The sequence below is a fragment of the Stenella coeruleoalba genome, assembly GCF_951394435.1.
Source record: "Stenella coeruleoalba genome assembly, chromosome: 4".
Classification (NCBI taxonomy): Eukaryota; Metazoa; Chordata; class Mammalia; order Artiodactyla; family Delphinidae; genus Stenella; species Stenella coeruleoalba.
The window spans coordinates 142,191,939-142,210,693 of record NC_137149.1 but is presented as its reverse complement, the minus strand read 5'-3'; the positions used below and the strand labels follow the sequence as shown (position 1 = coordinate 142,210,693).

General features: G+C 41.0%; 1 protein-coding gene across 6 annotated transcripts in view; it reads right to left on the bottom strand.

Moving 5' to 3' along the window:
- The window catches only part of FAM13A (family with sequence similarity 13 member A), a 356,108-nt gene that overhangs the window by 40,996 nt on the left and 296,357 nt on the right, over positions 1-18,755 (bottom strand). For all 6 annotated transcript variants that reach the window (XM_079920400.1, XM_079920402.1, XM_079920401.1 and 3 more), the window contains 3 exons: positions 18,044-18,233; positions 5,515-5,591; positions 5,097-5,139 (listed from right to left, as the gene is read on the bottom strand). In XM_079920400.1, the coding sequence (XP_079776526.1) occupies positions 5,097-5,139; positions 5,515-5,591; positions 18,044-18,233 (310 nt within the window). The remainder of the gene's footprint in view (positions 1-5,096; positions 5,140-5,514; positions 5,592-18,043; positions 18,234-18,755) is intronic.

The window sequence follows — 18,755 nt, the reverse complement described above, 5'->3', positions numbered from 1 at the left end:
CGAGCAGTCCCCGGGGCTGCTCATTCACTTGCCTGCTGCAGCTTTAGGCCTGACTCCCAGGTTCTGATCTCGGAACCAGATACAGTCACCTTGCCTGTGGTTGCAGGGTGGGCTGCTGGTGTGGTCCCAGGGTTTACGGGCACGTGGAGCTCAGGATACTGCTCGGAGGCTACACAGGCTCGATAGCAATACACTAGCAAAAACCTACCCGTCCTTCAAATGTCTGTCAGGCTCGTCTGGGTGAGGCACCTCACCAGGTTGTTTCCCACTCTCTAACACTGCTTATTGCAGAGTATCGTGCCTGTCTACTTGCTTGTCTGTTTCTCCGGCTAGATCATTACTGTTAAAATGTCAAGGACGTTCTTAAATACCAAAATATTTTTGGTTTCAACTTTTGTTGTTTACACAGATTGTATCTTCAGTTAAATCAGGGTAAATACATTCATTTCACACTTATCAACTCAGAGATCCTTGTGCTCTGATGTCACACGCTAAACCCTTGTCCAAAATGTGGCACCATACGAAAACATGCTAAATATTCATGTCATGAAATAAACTGAGGGACTGGCTCTTTGGAGAGACAATAGGGTATGTGAGATATGGGTTTTAGAGTAAGAGACTGGAGTTCAAATACAGGTGACCAGTTGCAAGATCTTAAGTGAGTAAACTTCTTTGTACTTGAGATTCTTTTCCTCTCATACAGGAACAAAACTTCATAAAGTTGTGAAGATTAAGTGAAAAACATGTAGCATAAAAACAGCCAGCCCGTAATAACTGTAGAAGAAATGCTAATTCCATTTATACGCTACCTCCCCTTCCCATTCATTCATTGGGCAAGTGTTTATTGAACATGTACTATGTGCTAGGCACTGGAATTAAAGGGATTAACAAGATAGGGGATTTGGGGTGGAAGGGATTCACTGATCACATAAGTGCCAAGTCACATGCATGTTATAAAAGAAAACCACAGGGTGCTCGCGAGCAAATAAGAGAGAGCTCATTCTGCCTGGGGCCGCACGTGACATTTCACATTCAGGGAAAGGAACCATTAACTATTAGTCCATCCACCTGATCCCTGTTAGGACTTGTCCCTGTCTGGCTGGGCCCGGCTTTCTCTCTCCTGACTTTATTGATCCTGCTCTTGCCCTGGCATCAAATCGCTGGTGAATTTTTGTTCTACCCCTTCTCCCTCCCTACACAGAATTTGGATAAGCAGCAGTAACTACTAGCTCACCAGAGCGGGACAGGACAGTATCAGTGCCCTGCACAAGGCAGTGTGCACAGGAAGGAACCACACAGAGTTAACAGAAGGGCCACATGGAAGCATAAACATTTACTGCTTGGCTTGACAATAAAGGAAAATGAACATAACAAATTCCCCCAATTCATCTGAATCGTGAAGCTTCTGTAGCCTTTCGAGACTGGATGGAATTGGAAAGGAATCTACACAAATAGAGCTTTTATATTTTTTCTGGTTCTGATATTAAAGCCAGTAACAAATCCTAAAGCTTCCATGATATACAGTGAAACTGAAATAACAGAGTCATCCGTTTCATAAACACTCGTAGACAGGGATATTTCCGAAGTTATCTCAAACCTTCTCAGGGCAAATAAAAGCCTGCACTTAAGCTCTTGTGACAATTAATATTAATTCTTACGCTTGATTAGAAAGTCTTATCTTCTCTCCCCAGTTTTTTTTTTTTTTTGGAAGCAGGATAAGAAAAAGGGAAATAGTCTTTTGTTTATTATGAATGTCCTGTTTGTTATCAAAGGTATGCTTCTAAGCTCTTTTAAAACAGTAGGCTTAGAGAGCATAAAGAATGTAAAAATATCTTGAAAGAATTTAACACTTCATCAACCGTAAACTTCTGACTACAAGGACCTCTTCCAGGTAATGTAATACCCATCCATGTACTTAATAATTTTTACATGTTTTGCTTTCTTCACAAAAAGATTAAGAATAAGGTTGTAATTTTACTAGTCTGGATTTTAGACGGAAGCCTAAAATATTTGCACGACAGAAAATAACTTACTGAACGGAATCAAATTGAAGCGTAAGGTATACACTCCACTGTAAACTGAACTCTGAAAATGTTTCAGTGTTGTCTTTCAGAATCTAGAAATTGCTAGTTTGAAGGACAACCTCTCTCCTGGATACTTCCAGTTGTCAAATGAGTTTAAAAACAAACAGAACAAAGTCTTTGAACTCCACATGCTCAGGGAACAGGGGGCTTCAGCTCTTGCACATGTTATCCTATTTCATCCACAGCCCAACGGTATTTTATTAAAATGTCAGCCTTTCCAAAGCTTAGCTGAAGAAATCATACTTAAATCTTTGACATTTTGAAGGGACTCTTAACATTTTTCCCCATCGCCAATGTGTCACTAGACGAATTTTAATGCAAACCACATTAAGAAATTCAGATGACCTAGAAATGGATGACTCTCATTGACCAGCCGAGATCTCAGCAGACTCTGTTTTTGGATAAGATAAGTTGTATAATTAAAAGAAAGTAAAAAGACGTGCAACGAAGTATAGGCCCATGTTTACTCTTCAACACATGCCTTCAAACAAAAACACACTTAGGGCTGCAAAATGATTATTTAAAACATGAGGTCACAGCTGTGCAGGCATTTGCCTTTGAGCAGCAGACTCTGAGCCAGCCCCTCTCTGCTGAGGAGAGAGGAGCATCTGTGATGGTGAAGGTTAGTGTTCCTCGTTCTGATGAAAATACCAGTGAAAGAAGAAAGACCAAGCACCTTTCTCCAAGAGCTGTCATCTGCCGTGTTATCGTATATGAATCTGGGCGTTTATAAGGAAAAACTTCAAGGGCAATATTAATGAGGACAAAATCTGCCTTAATGGAAAATGAAATCGGAAACATCATCATATCCATTCACAGTGGGCATGTAAATTCTAGCATCTCAATCTGATGCTCTAGGAGACTTGGAAAAAGTAACAAACAGAATTCTACTAGGGGTAACCAACCTCTAGACTTCCTTTCCATCTCTGAGATTTAGGAATTAGTGCGATATTCTCAGAAAACCAGATTAACTATTTGGGTTGTATAAGTTCTAGAAAGTGCTCCATATATTAAAAAGTAGGAAATTATGATAGACTGTAGACAAGGGAAAGAGGTTTAAAAATGGAAGACAGATCTTTTCACAGTCCTTCATTAGTAATAAAATACATTTCTTTCAGTGAAGGAGACACATGCCGTCACAAGTAGAAACACAATCCTAATCTTGTGGAGTGATGTCTTTTTTCCCTCCTTTGGTGCAGTTGTGAAAGAAAGATGACACAGAGAGCTCAGTCTGGATTTTAACTCACTGCCTAATTTTATCTCCTAGCTGAAATTACCATGATTACAATGACTATTACTAGTGAGTGCTTCAGGAGTGCCAACAGTGGGCTAGGTGCTGATTGGTAAATGCACATGCACGACACAAGTAAGAATAGATCCTGGCCCATGGAAGAAAGACTTGGGATTCCTTCCCCATGATGCATCCTCTGCTGGGGGAGCTGTCCACAAAAACACCGAGGTAAACGGAGTTCAGCACCCATTTTGTTTGGGTGCCACTTGGAATTTATGAGTTAGTTACATAGTTCATCCACAAAGGCCGCTCTCTACCCTTTTATCTCCTAAAGGATACGAGGCATAAAAGGGAATAACTGAGAAGAACTCTCTAGGAGGCTGTTAAAGCCATTTTCTTTAAAATGAGGTTCAGTGGCATGATGAGTAGGTGCTTGCTGTGGGCAGAGGAAGAGAGCAGAGAAAGGAGGAAACAGAAGGAAACTAAAACAACACTATCATGGGGATGCTGGGCTCCGAAAAAAGGTGACTAGAGCCAAGGAAAGAAGGTCTGCTTGTTGCGTGGGTCTCAAGGAAGGAAGCATAAACGAGTTGGAAATAAGAGATGAAAGCAGTGGCTCAGAATCTGTCAAGTCAAAAAGCAGCAGCCTCTAGCCTCCCTTCCCTTCGTCTGGCTGGTTAATGAAGGAGTGCACGTGAGAAACTGCACAGAGGAGATACGAGGCGTCTAGGACACGGCGGAGGCGGGCTGTCAGGTGGCCATTCATTTCTAGCAATTTTATGCCAAATTTTACATGAGTGGGCATTTTTCTAATAAGGGGGTCCACAGCTTTTGAATTCTTCATTTGCTAGACTGGAAAACTTTATGGAGGTAGGAACTGCAGCTGTTATTAAATCCCAGCTCCTAGCACATCACCTGCACATAGTAGGACTCAATATATATTACTGAATAAATCCATCAGTGGGTTAGGTTAGTGTATAAAAAAGATGAACAATCACTGGGTTAGACGGGAAGTTCTATGTATAATTAATATATCAAGAGTCAGAATCCAAGAACAGGTTGAGAAACGCTTTAACCCTTGCCAAAAAGAAAGCTGATTAATAAGATTGAAGGCGCAGCTGGAAGCATTTGGAAGTACTGGGTTACATACACATGCATGAATGAAAAATAAGGCTCAGAACCCTGAATGGAAGCCAGCGTTGGGAGCAAAGGAAACCAAATACTTGGGTCAGCAAGGCTATGCCCCCAGAGGACAACAGGGAAGCCAGGAAGGTCACCAAAACTTTAAGATCTAGACCACAGAAGGGAGTGAGATATTTTTTCTCTGTTGTCTACTTAAAACAAGACACAAAACTCAGAAAATGAATTGGATTTAATAACTTGAACTGATTTTACATTAATTTGAAAATTAATGAGATCATCTCTTTGACACATCCACTAAAATTCACTATTTATTTTAATCACTTAAAAACTGCATGAAATCATGGAAAATAAAACTAGTAGCTTTGGTATTTGTTTTGTCTTATGTTATGGAAAACCTAAGGAGTAATCTCCAAGTTTATCCTCACAAGCAAAATGAAAGAATTTCAAAAGCAAAAGAGTGGAGTTCTTCTGATTTCTCAAGGAACCTTCATGTCTTGGCATTTGTCTTTCTCACCAATCCCAATCCCGTCACTGAATGTCATCACCCCTTATTGATAAGCTAATAATACTTCACACTAACTCTCAAGAATGTAGGGACAGACCTGTCACAGTCAAAATCTTACTTGTTAGCTACTCACCTCAGAATGCTGGGTCTGTCTGCAGTCCTTTTCATTTTCTTTGCTACAAACAAAATATCGTAAGATGTCATTCTGTTTTATAACAATGCTTTTCATTCATTGAAATTATGATTTCATTTATTTTAGAAGCTCAGTAGCTCTAAATAAAATTCTTATGAAATTCAAAAACAAAACAAAAACATTCATCACAACGAAACAAAACTAGAAACAACACAAAACAGGAATATGGTTATCTGCCTTTAACAGCACCACGGCAGATTTTTCCATTTAAACATTTTCCTCGCTATAAAATACTGTTGGTAAACATATAGTCCTTTAATTCTACTCCTTTTCGTTCTTACAATGCACATGGCACTAAATGAAAAAAAAGTCTATTCACATTCTTATAAACAGTGTAAGGAGAAAACTCTCAAATTACCTTCCATCAGATGTCAGTTCAACATCATCAGGTCCAATCCTTTCAGGAGATGGTGTGGGATTGAGACTTTCCATATTCTGTAACAAAACGAACCATTTGTTGCCCAGTAGGAATGGTAAGACGTATGCAACAACAGACCCGCCTTTCTTTAAAATAGAAACATCGGATAACAAGCAGATATTACTTCTAGTCATCAGAGTCCTATCTTGAAAATTATGACAGTTTATTAGACACTGCTGGCATAAAATTATATGCTGAACTTTACCATTCCATTAACAAAGATATCTGATAGCACCACAGAAATGGTCACTGTGGTCTATAACGTTCTTGTTAGTTATTATCCACATTTTATAGCTAAGCATAAACAAAACCCAGACTCCCAGAATACCAGGGTGGCATTAGAGCTAGACTTGAGGAATCTGACCTCCAATGTGATCAGAAGCCAATGTAACATTCATTGTCTATTTAACATCTTTTCAGTCTATATTGACAATGTGATCTGGGGTAATATGTAGCTTGTATCTAAGCTATCAAATAGCCATAAGAAGACATGGAGTTCACTTGAGAACCTTTCTTTCTGTGATATTTAATGTGAATCTTTATATTAGCCAAGATGGACAAAAAATATAAACACGAAACTTACTTCAAATAGCGTGTATTTCAGGCTGACCAAGAGGGCTTAATGCTTTATCAGGAGGTATATTTGTAAGGTTTTCTAACTGCCTCTGTAAAAACGGCCAACAGTTTCTAAATACAACTCGGGTGACTGAGCACAAAGTAAGCCGTCCCCAGGCAGGAAGATTACAAATATGCAAACAGGAGCTCGTTTACATTCGGGAGACCCAAATACAGAGCTGCCTTGGAGATCTGGAACTGAATTCCGTTGAAGTCAAAGATTCATATCTGCATTAAAAGACCATTAAGCACAATCCATGTATTCTGTGTTACCAAAATAAAGAACACATAGCGAAGCAACGGGTATTCATCTACATGTTTATAATCTCTCCTTGTGAAAAGCCCGTCGGAAAGTATATCTGATTAAGGTTCACAATGATCCCATGAAATTGACATATACAAAAATCTTCACAAAATAAGACTGGATAACTAATCTTTGGCTTGTAAATATTTTCCATTTATGGTGGTGTGGCCAACCTGTCTGGAATTCTTAAAGTTTAAAACCCTAGGCTCGGGACTTCCCTGGTGGTGCGGTGGTTAAGAATCCACCTGCCAATGCAGGGGACACGGGTTCGATCCCTGGTCCAGGAAGATCCCACGTGCTGCGGAGCAACTAAGCCCGTGAGCCACAACTACTGAGCCTGTGCTCTAGAGCCCGCGAGCCACAACTACTGAGCCTGCGCACCACAGCTACTGAAGCCCGCGTGCCTAGAGCCCGTGCTCCGCAACAAGAGACTCCATCGCGATGAGAAGCGCGCGCACCGCAATGGAGAGTAGCCCCCGCTCGCCGCAACTAGAGAAAGCCCGCACATAGCAACAAAGACCCAACGCAGCCACAAAACACAAACAAAACCCTAGGCTCCATCAAGAATAAAAACAAAGGGAGACAGCATCCCATAATAGCTCTAATGGTGGCTTTGGAGCCAGGATGTTTCAGTTGGAATCTTAGCTCCACCATTTACCAACTGTAAGACCCTACCTGACTCTCAGTTTCCTCATCTGGAAAAGGGGGATGGCAACAATAAACATAGGGTGGTCATAGGACTAAATGAGATAATACACGTAAAGCACTAAAATAATACCTTGTACTTTTAATGAATAGTAGCTGTTGTTGTTGATGTTATTATGACTTCTAAAACTGAAATCTCCAAGGAAATATTTTGCTTCTGTTTACCCACAGTTAAGATGATGTTCTAGGAACTAGTAAGACAGTGATTGTGTCTGCCATTACTGCCCACCGATTTACATGTTTAGATAATTTACACAGTTAGATAATTTTAGAATGGATCTGAGAAATAAAAAAGAAATTATAACCACATCCAATTATACTTACATTTTTATATCTCTACAGTTTGAGTTAGAAGAGGCCTCTCTACAATGGCTCTCATGAAGCCAAAGTGTAGCTGCTCTTATTACCTGAATGTGATCTTCCTCATAAAGAGGGATCTATGACAAAGAATCTTTGTTCTCATTGGTAATCTTCAATAGATTATCAAAATCTTTAGTGTAAGATCTAGTGCAATAGCATTAGGTTTTCCTGATGCTCTGAAACATGAATTCCTAGGGGAAGCACAACCCTCTACCTTCAGATCACTTTAAAACACTATCAATGAAATACATTTATAATTACAGTAAATACAAATGACTATTTCAGCAGAAATAAAAACCTTCAGGGCTTCCCTGGTGGCACAGTGGTTGAGAGTCCGCCTGCCGATGCGGGGGACACGGGTTCGTGCCCCGGTCCGGGAAGATCCCACATGCCGTGGAGTGGCTGGGCCCGTGAGCCATGGCCGCTGAGCCCGCGCGTCCGGAGCCTGTGCTCCGCAACGGGAGAGGCCACGACAGTGAGAGGCCCGTGTACCGCAAAAAAGGAAAAAAAAAAAAACCAACAAAACCTTCACGTTGAGGCTAAGAGATATTCAGAAAGAAGGAAGAAAAAATAAACCATAGTATTATATAAATTTAAAGATACTTCAGTTAGAAAAATGTTAGAAGACTGATTTTTTTCCCAAAACAGAAAGAACCAAGATTTAAGCAATATAGGTTTTGAGAATTATAGAAAAGAGACAGCTATGTTTTACAATAAAAAGCTCTGAGAAAAGCAGGTGTGAAATGTGAGAAATTTTAGCTGATTTCCAGGGTTAAAACAAGCAGTAACTTCAACTCCCTCGCCCCCCACCCCCGCCACTTTTTAAAAAATGTTTGATCTGTGTGTTTTATACCTCTCCAAGGACCTGAGTTTTTAATACCTGTAACTGACAAAGGGTGACTTTCAGTATTGTTCAGTATTCCTCTCTAAAGCTTTACAATAATTCCAGTTTTCATGTTGTCCTCCACATGACTGAGACTAGTGAATATTCAGTCTGCTTTCACCAAAGCAGCATGCAAGTACACCGTGTTCCTTTGCTAAGCTAGTTGGGTTGCCCCTATACCTTTGGGAAACAGGAATCTGGGAAGAATGTGTTACAACTGGCAACCTACCCTAATTTTTTCAGAAGGAAAATAATAAAGGTAGTGAAGATCCAGGAGTAGAGTAACAAAAGTACCTATTACCATGGCTGCAAAGCATTTTATAGATTCTAACTTGCATCCTTTGCCTAAGGGTTTAGGGAGGGAAGGTTAAGAAATAGATCAGCAATTTCCCCACATCACTGAGATGGGGGAAGGGGAAAATGGAACGTACAGGTCAAAATATTGGCTGAAATGTAGAAAGCTTCCATTGTAAGAGAAGTATGCTACTGGACTTTCAAACGCTCTGTAGTTGTTAATAGTGCTGGTCTTATGAGAAACGCCGACTCCACGCCTTTTGAAGGTTTTAAACTGTTTTATGTCCCAAACACTTCTCTAGGTGTGGTAAAAGAGTAGGTCATCGATGTTTTCATTTATTAAAGTTGAAGTAGTACAATTCTTATTAAAAATAATGACTTATTACATTAACTTAATTTTAATTAGTCTTCTAAAGTTAGGATCTTTTAAAGGTAATAGGTAATTTTAAGAAATAGCAAAGAACAGATTACGTCTTTATGTAGAATGTGATAAATTTGCTTTTAGAATTGCATTAAAAAAAGACAGATAGGACTTCCCTGGGGTGGTCCAGTGGGTAAAACTCTGCGCTCCCAATGCAGGGGGCCCAGGTTCGATCCCCGGTCAGGGAACTAGATCCCACATGCCACAACTAAGACCTGATGCAGCCTAAATAAATAAATATTAAAAAAAAAAAAGACAGCTAAAGCCTAGTTCTGCCTCATAGAAGGCCTACCAGTGACTTTCAAAACATACAGATTTTCTATGATATAATTTACTTGGACAATTTTTGGGTGTCAGAAGAAACAATTTTAAGAACCACTCCCCTCAATCATAAAAATGACCTCAAATCTATAAAGAGCAAAAGCTTTGAAAAAATTAGCTTTAAGACTGTGGAATTTACTTTCAATTTTTTCCCCTGGCCCCATCTCTGTTTTGGCATTAACAGCTAGGCTCCAAACTTGTTTGACCACTGAAGCACTTGAAAACACCTGGAGCAAAAACAAATTTGTCTTCTAAAACTATAAAATGCTGACAAAGCCTTTACAGAGGACACTCAAACAATGCCTTCGCTCAGTATACAAACAGCTCAGTCTGAAGGCTGCATGAACACTGCTAGTCAAAACAAGTTCATTATTCTAACCTTGAGCTCTAAGAGAAGGTACGTGATAATATTCTCATTAACAAAGGACTCATGGCAAATCTGAATTTCGTTTTGTATCCTTCTGTTTTATGTTTTATTATGCTTAAAACTCATAAATTAATCCATATTCAAAAAGAATTCCCGGTACTGTAAGAGGACACCTATGGAAGAGCTGGCTAGCTGTCCCCACAAGTCCGTTCCACCTTTCTTGCAGAGCAGTGAGGGAGCCACACGCCCAGCGACAGCGCAGCCACAGCCCCTCCGGCAGGTAGATGGGGCCACGTGACCGACTTCTCTCCGACAGGCTGTGAGAAGTGCTATGTGTGTTTTCCAGGCCTGGCTAATAACCTGCCTCACCAGGTTCACGCCTTGACACTCACTTATTCTCTCCTCTTGGGAGCTGGAACGGAGATGAAAACCACGAATGCTCTGGAAGCTACCTGCTAAAGACGGCAGAGAGGCAGTTGGCCTGGGTCCCTGAAACATCGCGTGGAGCAAGTGTTCTAACTCTTCTCCTGAGCCCCAAACTGCTTTAGATTGTCACGGGAGGAAGAACTTTTACGGTGTGCAAGGCATTGCATCTTGGGTCTTTTTGTTACCCAAGTTACTCTAAGCTATACGGGCAACCATTCATTCGCTCCCTTTTTTTTAACTCATTTTTTGTGAGCGCTGAGCTATGCTGGGCACTGGCGTACAATGGTGGATGGGGAACCGGACAGACACCGGTCCTTGCCACTGTGACTGATGTATTTTGGTTACTGCTCCAACTGTAGTTTGTTACACTGTTAATATCATCTTTATTTTTAAGATGCGTGCTATCTGAATAGCCCTCAGCACCCTTGGGCCATACAGTTGCCAGAGGGACCCTTTCAAAAGGTACTTCAGAAAATGACTTTTATTCTCTTTAATCTTCGAATGGTTCCTCATCTCACTCAAGGTAAATGCTCGAGATCTAAAGATGGCTACAAAGCCTTAAGGGATCAGCTCCCTTGCTACGCCTCTGACCTCATCTCCTACAACGCTCCTCCCTCAACTCTGCTCCAACCGTGGTAGCCTCTTGCGCAACCTCTAAAGGCTAGGGCTGTTCTCCCTCCACCTGGACAGTCTCTCCCCAGATATCCTGATGGCTCACTTTCTCACCTCGTCCAGGTTTCTGCACAAGCACATTCTCAGTGTGGCCTGATCTGAGGACTCAACCCGTGCAACGCCAACTCTTAACCTCCCGTCCACTTCCCATCTTATTTATCCTGCTCCACTTCTCTCCTAGCATGTACTGCCATCTGACTATACGTTGACTTGTTTCTTATCTGCCTCATCCTTCGGGAATATAAACTTCAGGATGGCAGACAGTGTGTCTGTTTTGGTCACCATTTCGTCTTTAGTGCCTGAAACAGTGCTTGTCATATAGTTAATTGTTGTATCATTGAAGGAATGACAACTTTTAAATCAGTGGTTCAAATGGTGGGGTTTTTTACATTATATTGACACCACTCAGAGAATCACTGTCATGTAGTTTTGGACAGGAGTTCTTACTGAGTTATACTGCATTAAAAACGTGAGCTGAGGGGGCTTCCCTGATGGCGCAGTGGTTGAGAGTCCGCCTGCCGATGCAGGGGACACGGGCTCGTGCCCCGGTCCGGGAAGATCCCACATGCCGCGGAGCGGCTGGGCCCGTGAGCCATGGCCGCCGAGCCTGTGCGTCCGGAGCCTGTGCTCCGCAACGGGAGAGGCCACAACAGCGAGAGGCCCGCGTACCGCATTAACAACAACAACAACAAAAAGACTAAGAAGATGATGATCTGATGAAATCAGATCGGTATACTGAGTGAAAAGAGACCAATGAGGGAAAGAAGATGAGTTTGATCTTCACATGTTGACTTGGGAGGACTATCTAAGGTGAGCTGCAGAGAGCATTGCCTAGATGTTGATTTCTAAGTCATCTGTAGAGAGGTGACATCGGACAGCATGGAATTAGAGAAGCTCTCATGTGAAGTGCTGACGGAAAAGAGATATAAGGCAATTACCTGCATAACATTTACATCTAAGCATGTTTTGTGGAAGATCAGCCAGTAAAGGACACAGTAAAGAAGAATACAGTCATTGAGGTAAGAGGACAAAGAGAGGTCAACATCCTGGAGGCCAAGGGAGAAAGAGCTCTGAGAAAATGAGAGTATCAAGCACCACAGGGACTTCGGGAGGTCAAGGACCAAGCAGACAATAGCACAGCGGTCTTAAAAGACCAGTTCCAACCACATGTCCACCCAGTGACACAGAGAAAGTGGTTTCTTAGAGAGGTCTTCAGAGGGGTAGAATTCAGATTACAGGGGTTGACGAGCAAGTGTGGAAAGAACTGGAAATGCAGCTTGTTGAAAATTTTTGATGGCAAAATGAAGGGGAGAGGTTGGCCATCAGAGCAGAGGGAGTAGAAACGAACTTAAATATGTACTGCTGTCAGTCTTTCCTGCTCTTTAGCACATTTCATTGCATTCAAATCTCACACAAAACCAGAAAGAGATATTAATATTCCCATGCTACAGATGAAGTAACTGAGGCTAAGTAACATGCTCACTTGCCATAGCTATTAAGTGATAAAGTTACAACTGAAATTCAGGTCTGAGTGTAAGACCTATGCTCCTTCCTTGAACCCTGCCTATGGTTTCAGAGGGTATACGTGACATTAAGGAGATGCTGTTTATGAATAAGAGAGCTGCTAGACTATGTTTTTTTTTATATATATAATGTAAGGCTTATTATAGAATTAGTATAATCACACAAAGAATATTTGGAAAATATTCTTTGGGAGTAACGACTGCCTCTACTACTACCACCACTCCCATAATACAATCATACCATCGTTTTAGGTATATTTGTCTTTTTTCCTAGGAATGAACATTTAAATATATATTTATATACACATATTCATGCATAAATGCATGCACTGTATATACTGCTTCATAACCTACTTTATTTAAAAAATCTATTTATTTATTTTTGGCTGCGTTGGGTCTTCGTTGCTACATGCGGGTTTCTCTAGTTGCGGTGAGCGGAGGCTACTCTTCGTTGCGGTGCGCGGGCTTCTCATTGTGGTGGCTTCCCTTGTTGTGGAGCACGGGCTCTAGGCGCGCGGGCTTCAGCTGTGGAACGCAGGCTTAGTTGTGGCTCGCGGGCTCTAGAGCGCAGGCTCAGTAGTTGTGGCGCATGGGCTTAGTTGCTCCACGGCATGTGGCATCTTCCCGGACCAGGGCTCAAACCTGTGTCCCCTGCACTGGCAGGCGGATTCATTTTTTTTTTTAGATGTTGGGGGTAGGAGTTTTTATTAATTAATTTATTTATTTTTGCTGTGTTGGGTCTTCATTTCTGTGCGAGGGCTTTCTCTAGTTGTGGCAAGCGGGGGCCACTCTTCATCGTGGTGCGCGGGCCTCTCACTATTGTTGCAGAGCACAGGCTCCAGATGCACAGGCTCAGTAGTTGTGGCTCACGGGCCTCGTTGCCCCGCGGCATGTGGGATCCTCCCAGACCAGGGCTCGAACCCGTGTCCCCTGCATTAGCAGGCAGATTCTCAACCACTGCACCACCAGGGAAGCCCTATAACCTACTTTTAACATGAGGGAGAGTATCGTGTAATCCGAGCTCCACCCCTAATGTGTGACCTTGGGCAGCTGTTTAATCTCCTGTGCCTCAGTCTCCTCATGTTTAGAATAAGAATATTAAAAACAATAACTACCTTATGGATTACTGGAGGATTAAAATTGATAATATATGCAAAGCACTTAAAATACCCCTTGCTAAACATTTTTCACTTTATTATATAGTCTTCAGAACCATAATTTTTATTTGATGCATAATATTTTATTGAATTGACATGCAAATGTTACTTATCTGGTCCCCTACTTTTGAACATTTAAATTGCTTCTAATTTTCCATGATTATAGATGCTCACGTGGTGAGCAAATGAATACAGTCTTTTCCATATTTATAATGATGTCTCTAGAGCAGGGTGGCAGAGGTGGGATTATTGGATACACTGCGTGACTGAGTTATAGCTTTTGATTCAAACTGTTAAATTGTGCCCTAGAAGGAATGTTTTTAGAGACAGACATTTTCTAGGCTGACAGAAATAAGCCAGTGGAGAGGAAGCAATGAAAAGTGTCTGCATGAGTGAGGGAGTGAGTTTGTGTATGTGTTTGTACACGTACAGGGGGTGGGGAGATGGATGTAGAAAAGAGAATTTCCAAGGCTACTTAACCTTAAAGTTAACCTTAGAATTTAGAAAAACCACTTCATCATTTGAGCAGGTGAGAAAATAAAATGGGTGGAGATCTAGAGAAAGTTTGAAGCATGAGTGAGGGAAGCTGCTGAAACACAGCCTGGCTCTCTTAGCTCTTCAAAATAAACCAGGGGGCAAGGTTTCCTTCTGAGAAAGGCTGAAGAGCACAGGTGTGAGCTAGCAGTGCAAGGAGAGAGGAAAAGGTTGGGACCACGGCAATAATTAGAGATAAGGCAGAGCACCTGAATGCCACTCACTAATTTCTGGGCTCTGAATTATCCGTAGTCTCTTAGTCTCTGCTGGTCATGACAGCCCCGAGAGGAAAAAGGATAAGGGAAAGTACGCAGACAGTTCCCACTTTAGAGATTCCAAATTTGCAAGATGCTTTTATAGGTCACTGTGGCTGTGTTGTGGGCTGGTGAGATCACTGTGATATTATCACTCAAACTCTTCAGTCACTCTCTTCTCATTTTCTCTGGAAGATGGTTTGCTCCCATCTCTCCATCAAAACTGCCCTTACTGAGTGAACTCCAGCTTGGTAATCCCAGTGGCTAAGCTCTCAGTCTTCTACTCGGCCAATCATCTGACCTTCTTTCCAACTCAAGATACGTGGTTCACTTGGCATCCAGGACACCAAACACACTTCATTTTTTTCTACTTTGCTGGGGTCTCCTTCTTGAGTCTCCTCTACTGGGACCTTGTCATCTCCCCATCCTTTACACGATCGTATGCCTCAGGGCTCACGGTCCCTGAGGCCACTTCCCTTTTCTGTCCATCCTCGCTCCCTCGGTTATCTCATCCAGTACGCTGACTTCAGATAGCCTCTATCTGCTGCTGGCTCCCACGATGCATCTCCAGCCAGGATACCCTCCCTAAACTCGCAGAAATCCAGCTGCTTTCCTGCTATCTCCTCTTAGATATTTGACGGGCAGCTCAATCTTAACATGTCCAACACTGAACCATGACATCATCTCCCAAACTTCTGTCTTCTCCATCTCGGTAAACTGGCCACACAAATCTTCTAGTTGCCAAAAACCTCGGAGTCATCTTTGACTCCTCTGTTACTTTCACACCCCACAGTTACGTAATGTCAGGAAATCCTGTCAATTCTATGTTCAAAAATATATCCAGAATCCACCTATTACCTCCTGACTACTGCAATACACTACTCCAGGAGGACCCATGCACATGTTAGTCAATATGAACAACGCCCCCTAGAGCACTGCACTGTGCAGCCTGCAAGGCAATACGTGCCGGCTCCGGTATCACCTTAGTTCACACCATCATCAGCGCAAACCTAGATTATTGCAAGAGTTTCCTAACGGGTTTTCCTGTTTCTTGCCCTTGGCTGCTGACCGTCTATTTCCAACACAGCAGTCAAACCAAATTTCAGTAAGTCACATCACCGTTCTACCTGGAACCCTCACACGGATTCTCATCTCACCTGGAGTAAAGGCAGAGTCCTTAACAATAATCTACTTAATCTGTTCTCTCCCCCCTCCAACTACCTCTTTCACTTTCCTCATTCTCTTCTAACCCTAACAGTATCTCTGTGGTTTCTTGAACACTGCAGATAAGTGACTGTCTCGGGGTCTCTGCAACCTGCTGTGACAGTATGGCTCGTTTCCTTACTTCCTCTAGGTCTTTGCACTCGTGTCAAATTCCTGGGAGGTCTCCTCTGACCACTCTCCTTAAAATTGTATCCCCTGCCCTCTCACAATTCCTATCCTCATCTCTTGCTTTATTTCTTGCTTAATAGTTATCACTATCTAATATATTTTATGGTTTACTATTTTTAATCTAGATTTTGTCTGTTTCCCCTACTGGAATGTAGGCTCCGTGAGGGCAGTGATTTTTGCTTGTTTGTCTCTCAGCTGTATCCCTAGATTCTGAAATATTTCCTGGCACACAGAAGGCATAGAATTGTGTATGTTCTTCCAGCTACAGAAACAAAAGTTTAGTCAGTGTATAAAGAACTTGAAGTGGGAGAAGGTTCTGGAGGAGAGTGGGGTAAAGTAAAAATAGAAGGTTAAAAGTAAGTGGGACGTTAAGATGCACAGCTGCACTTTCAGGACTAGTCTAAATACTAGTCGTTGTTATGTTCCTTAGCTCTTTGCTTTGTGGTGACCTGTGAAGATGAGATTTAAAATTAATGGAATATGAGTCAGAAAAGATCTTTGAGAATACCCTCACTTCACAGACGAGGAAGTTTTGCTTCTGTCTCAGTTGTGTTGACAGGGTTTTAAATTATTCATTGCAACAAAGACACGGTCCACCTAGCTCACTTATGTTAACATGTGACCTGCATAATCCTGGAATGCAGAAACTGGTGGCTAAGGTGGAGACAAACCCCTTTCACAGAAAAAAGACCACAATGGGATTAGGCTCTCTGCTCCAAATGTTTTTAAACAAACACGACGTCCATAGTTTTAGCAATCACACACATATTCTAAGGAATAAATGTACTTTCCCACTTTTATTAGCTATTACCACCTAGCTAGTTAAGATACTATTTCTGGTGGAAAAAAAAATATTGATGAGTTAAGTTCATTTTAAAAGGGATTCAGAGAAGTACATTCTTCTCTGAGAAGCCAAGTGTCAGACTTCTAGTCACTGTAATTCTCTTCGGCACATAAACAAATCATGGGCCAAATAAAGAGCTAATAGAGTTAGTATCATTTAGTTTATTAAAAATGTTACTTTTCCCCCAAATAAGAATTAAGTTAGTGTTAAAAACCATTTAATGTGCAATGGTTCCAAAGCTTACATTCTGTATTGGGAGAACTGTGTCAGACACGGGTCTGAGGTGGATGTCTCTGTCCATTCTAGCTGATCAATTTATTTCTAGAAGCAGGGCACCAAGACATTTGGAAGAAAATGGAATAAACATGTTTTCCCCAGATTTGCATTTATGCATATTTTATTTAGGGAATAAAATTGGGAATCTTCTCTGAGCACATGCAGAAACTGACAATGGGAAAATGAGTGGCCCATAAGTTTTGCTAAACTTACAGAAAACCCAGCATGGAGGTAAAAACTGCTCAGAGATAAAGCAGAACAGAGGCTTTACACATTGTAAGAATGGATATTACCTATTACCTATTTTTATTAGGGACGCTAGTTCATGTTATATTATAAAATTCATCTGCAGGTTTTTCTTTTCTTTTTTTCTTTGGTTACATTTCTTCTAACTACAGGGAATTAGAAGACAGACTTTTGTTCTCACTTTTCAGAGAAACTGAAGCATACACAAAAAAGGATGACATATATTTATAGTTAAACTGCATAAATATTTAGTTATTGACTAAAACTACCTGCTATAGCTTATGTATCAAATTAATGACCCAGAGTTCAGGTCTGAGGTAATCGTGTAGGAGATTAATTTTTTTGTTCCTGAGACATAGAGGAAAGAAACTATTTATAGTGTACAGCTTTGAAATTAAATTTCTGAACACAAAGAGATTTCTGAACACAAAGACAATTGATCCTCGTCCTGTATGTATTCTTCTTTCACTTCACTTTAAGTTCATTTATTAATTTTTTTTTACATATTCATATAGACAGGAACAAATAAAATGGGGGAATAGAAGGAAAACTGCTGTGACAATTTTATTCCAAAAATAAAATTTAAAAATGCTCAAAAGAATGAGAGGAAACTCAGACCGATTTCAATAACATGGAAACCGAGGCATGTGTTGCCCCTTGTTCCTTCGGCAAAGTGTAATCTACCTTGGACTTGCTTCTTATATTTATCAGAAAGAAATACGTGTGTATACTTAGTAGCTCTTAAGGTCTTTTTCAGAACTCATGCTCTATAATTCTGTGAAACTCCACACTGGTATTTTTTACAAAGCAAGGAAAAGAGGTGTGATATTCCCTAACTGACCACAAGTAAAGATTTTACGGAAGTATGCACTTACCACAAGACTATCTTGATGTTCACTGAGCTCAGAAAGTCCGGAACTGGATTTCTGACGTTTCGGTTTGCCCCTTTCTCCAAGATAACCAGAAGTATTTTCATGTAATTTTTCCACTTCATGATGAGCATTCAAAATACATTCATCAAGGTTGCTGAACCCAGAAGGACTATTTTCTTTGTTGATAAGTCCCCTTGAATTGAAAAGAGATTTAGCTTAATTTTACTTTAAAAGGTAAAAGGGACATTTAAGTGACATTGCCACTGCATCACACAGAAAGTCAGAAGAGTGCTTAGAAATTCCAGGTCGCATTTTTGATCAAAATCTGAGCAGAGTGCCACTCCTGAGAGCACTTGGCGCCAAATATATCACATTAAAAGAGAAATCATTCTCAGAGGCAAATCGGCAAGGGCTGTGTTTCTACCAATGAACAGCTTTTGTATTTGTACCAGAAGTAATCTGTATTCAAATCAGGAGAACAGTGCAAACTTACAAAGACATTTCCCATAATTCATAGGTTTTATATAAATACACACACACACACACACAAACACACATAAATCTTATAAAGTAATATAATGTATGAAGAAAAATCTGAAAAGGAAATACGTCTTTTTCTCCAGAATGGAACACTGATTCTCCCAACTGCGAAAGACATTTTAGCACAGTAGAAATGCATTCGTACCTAAATCTGACTGCATTAGATAATCTTGGT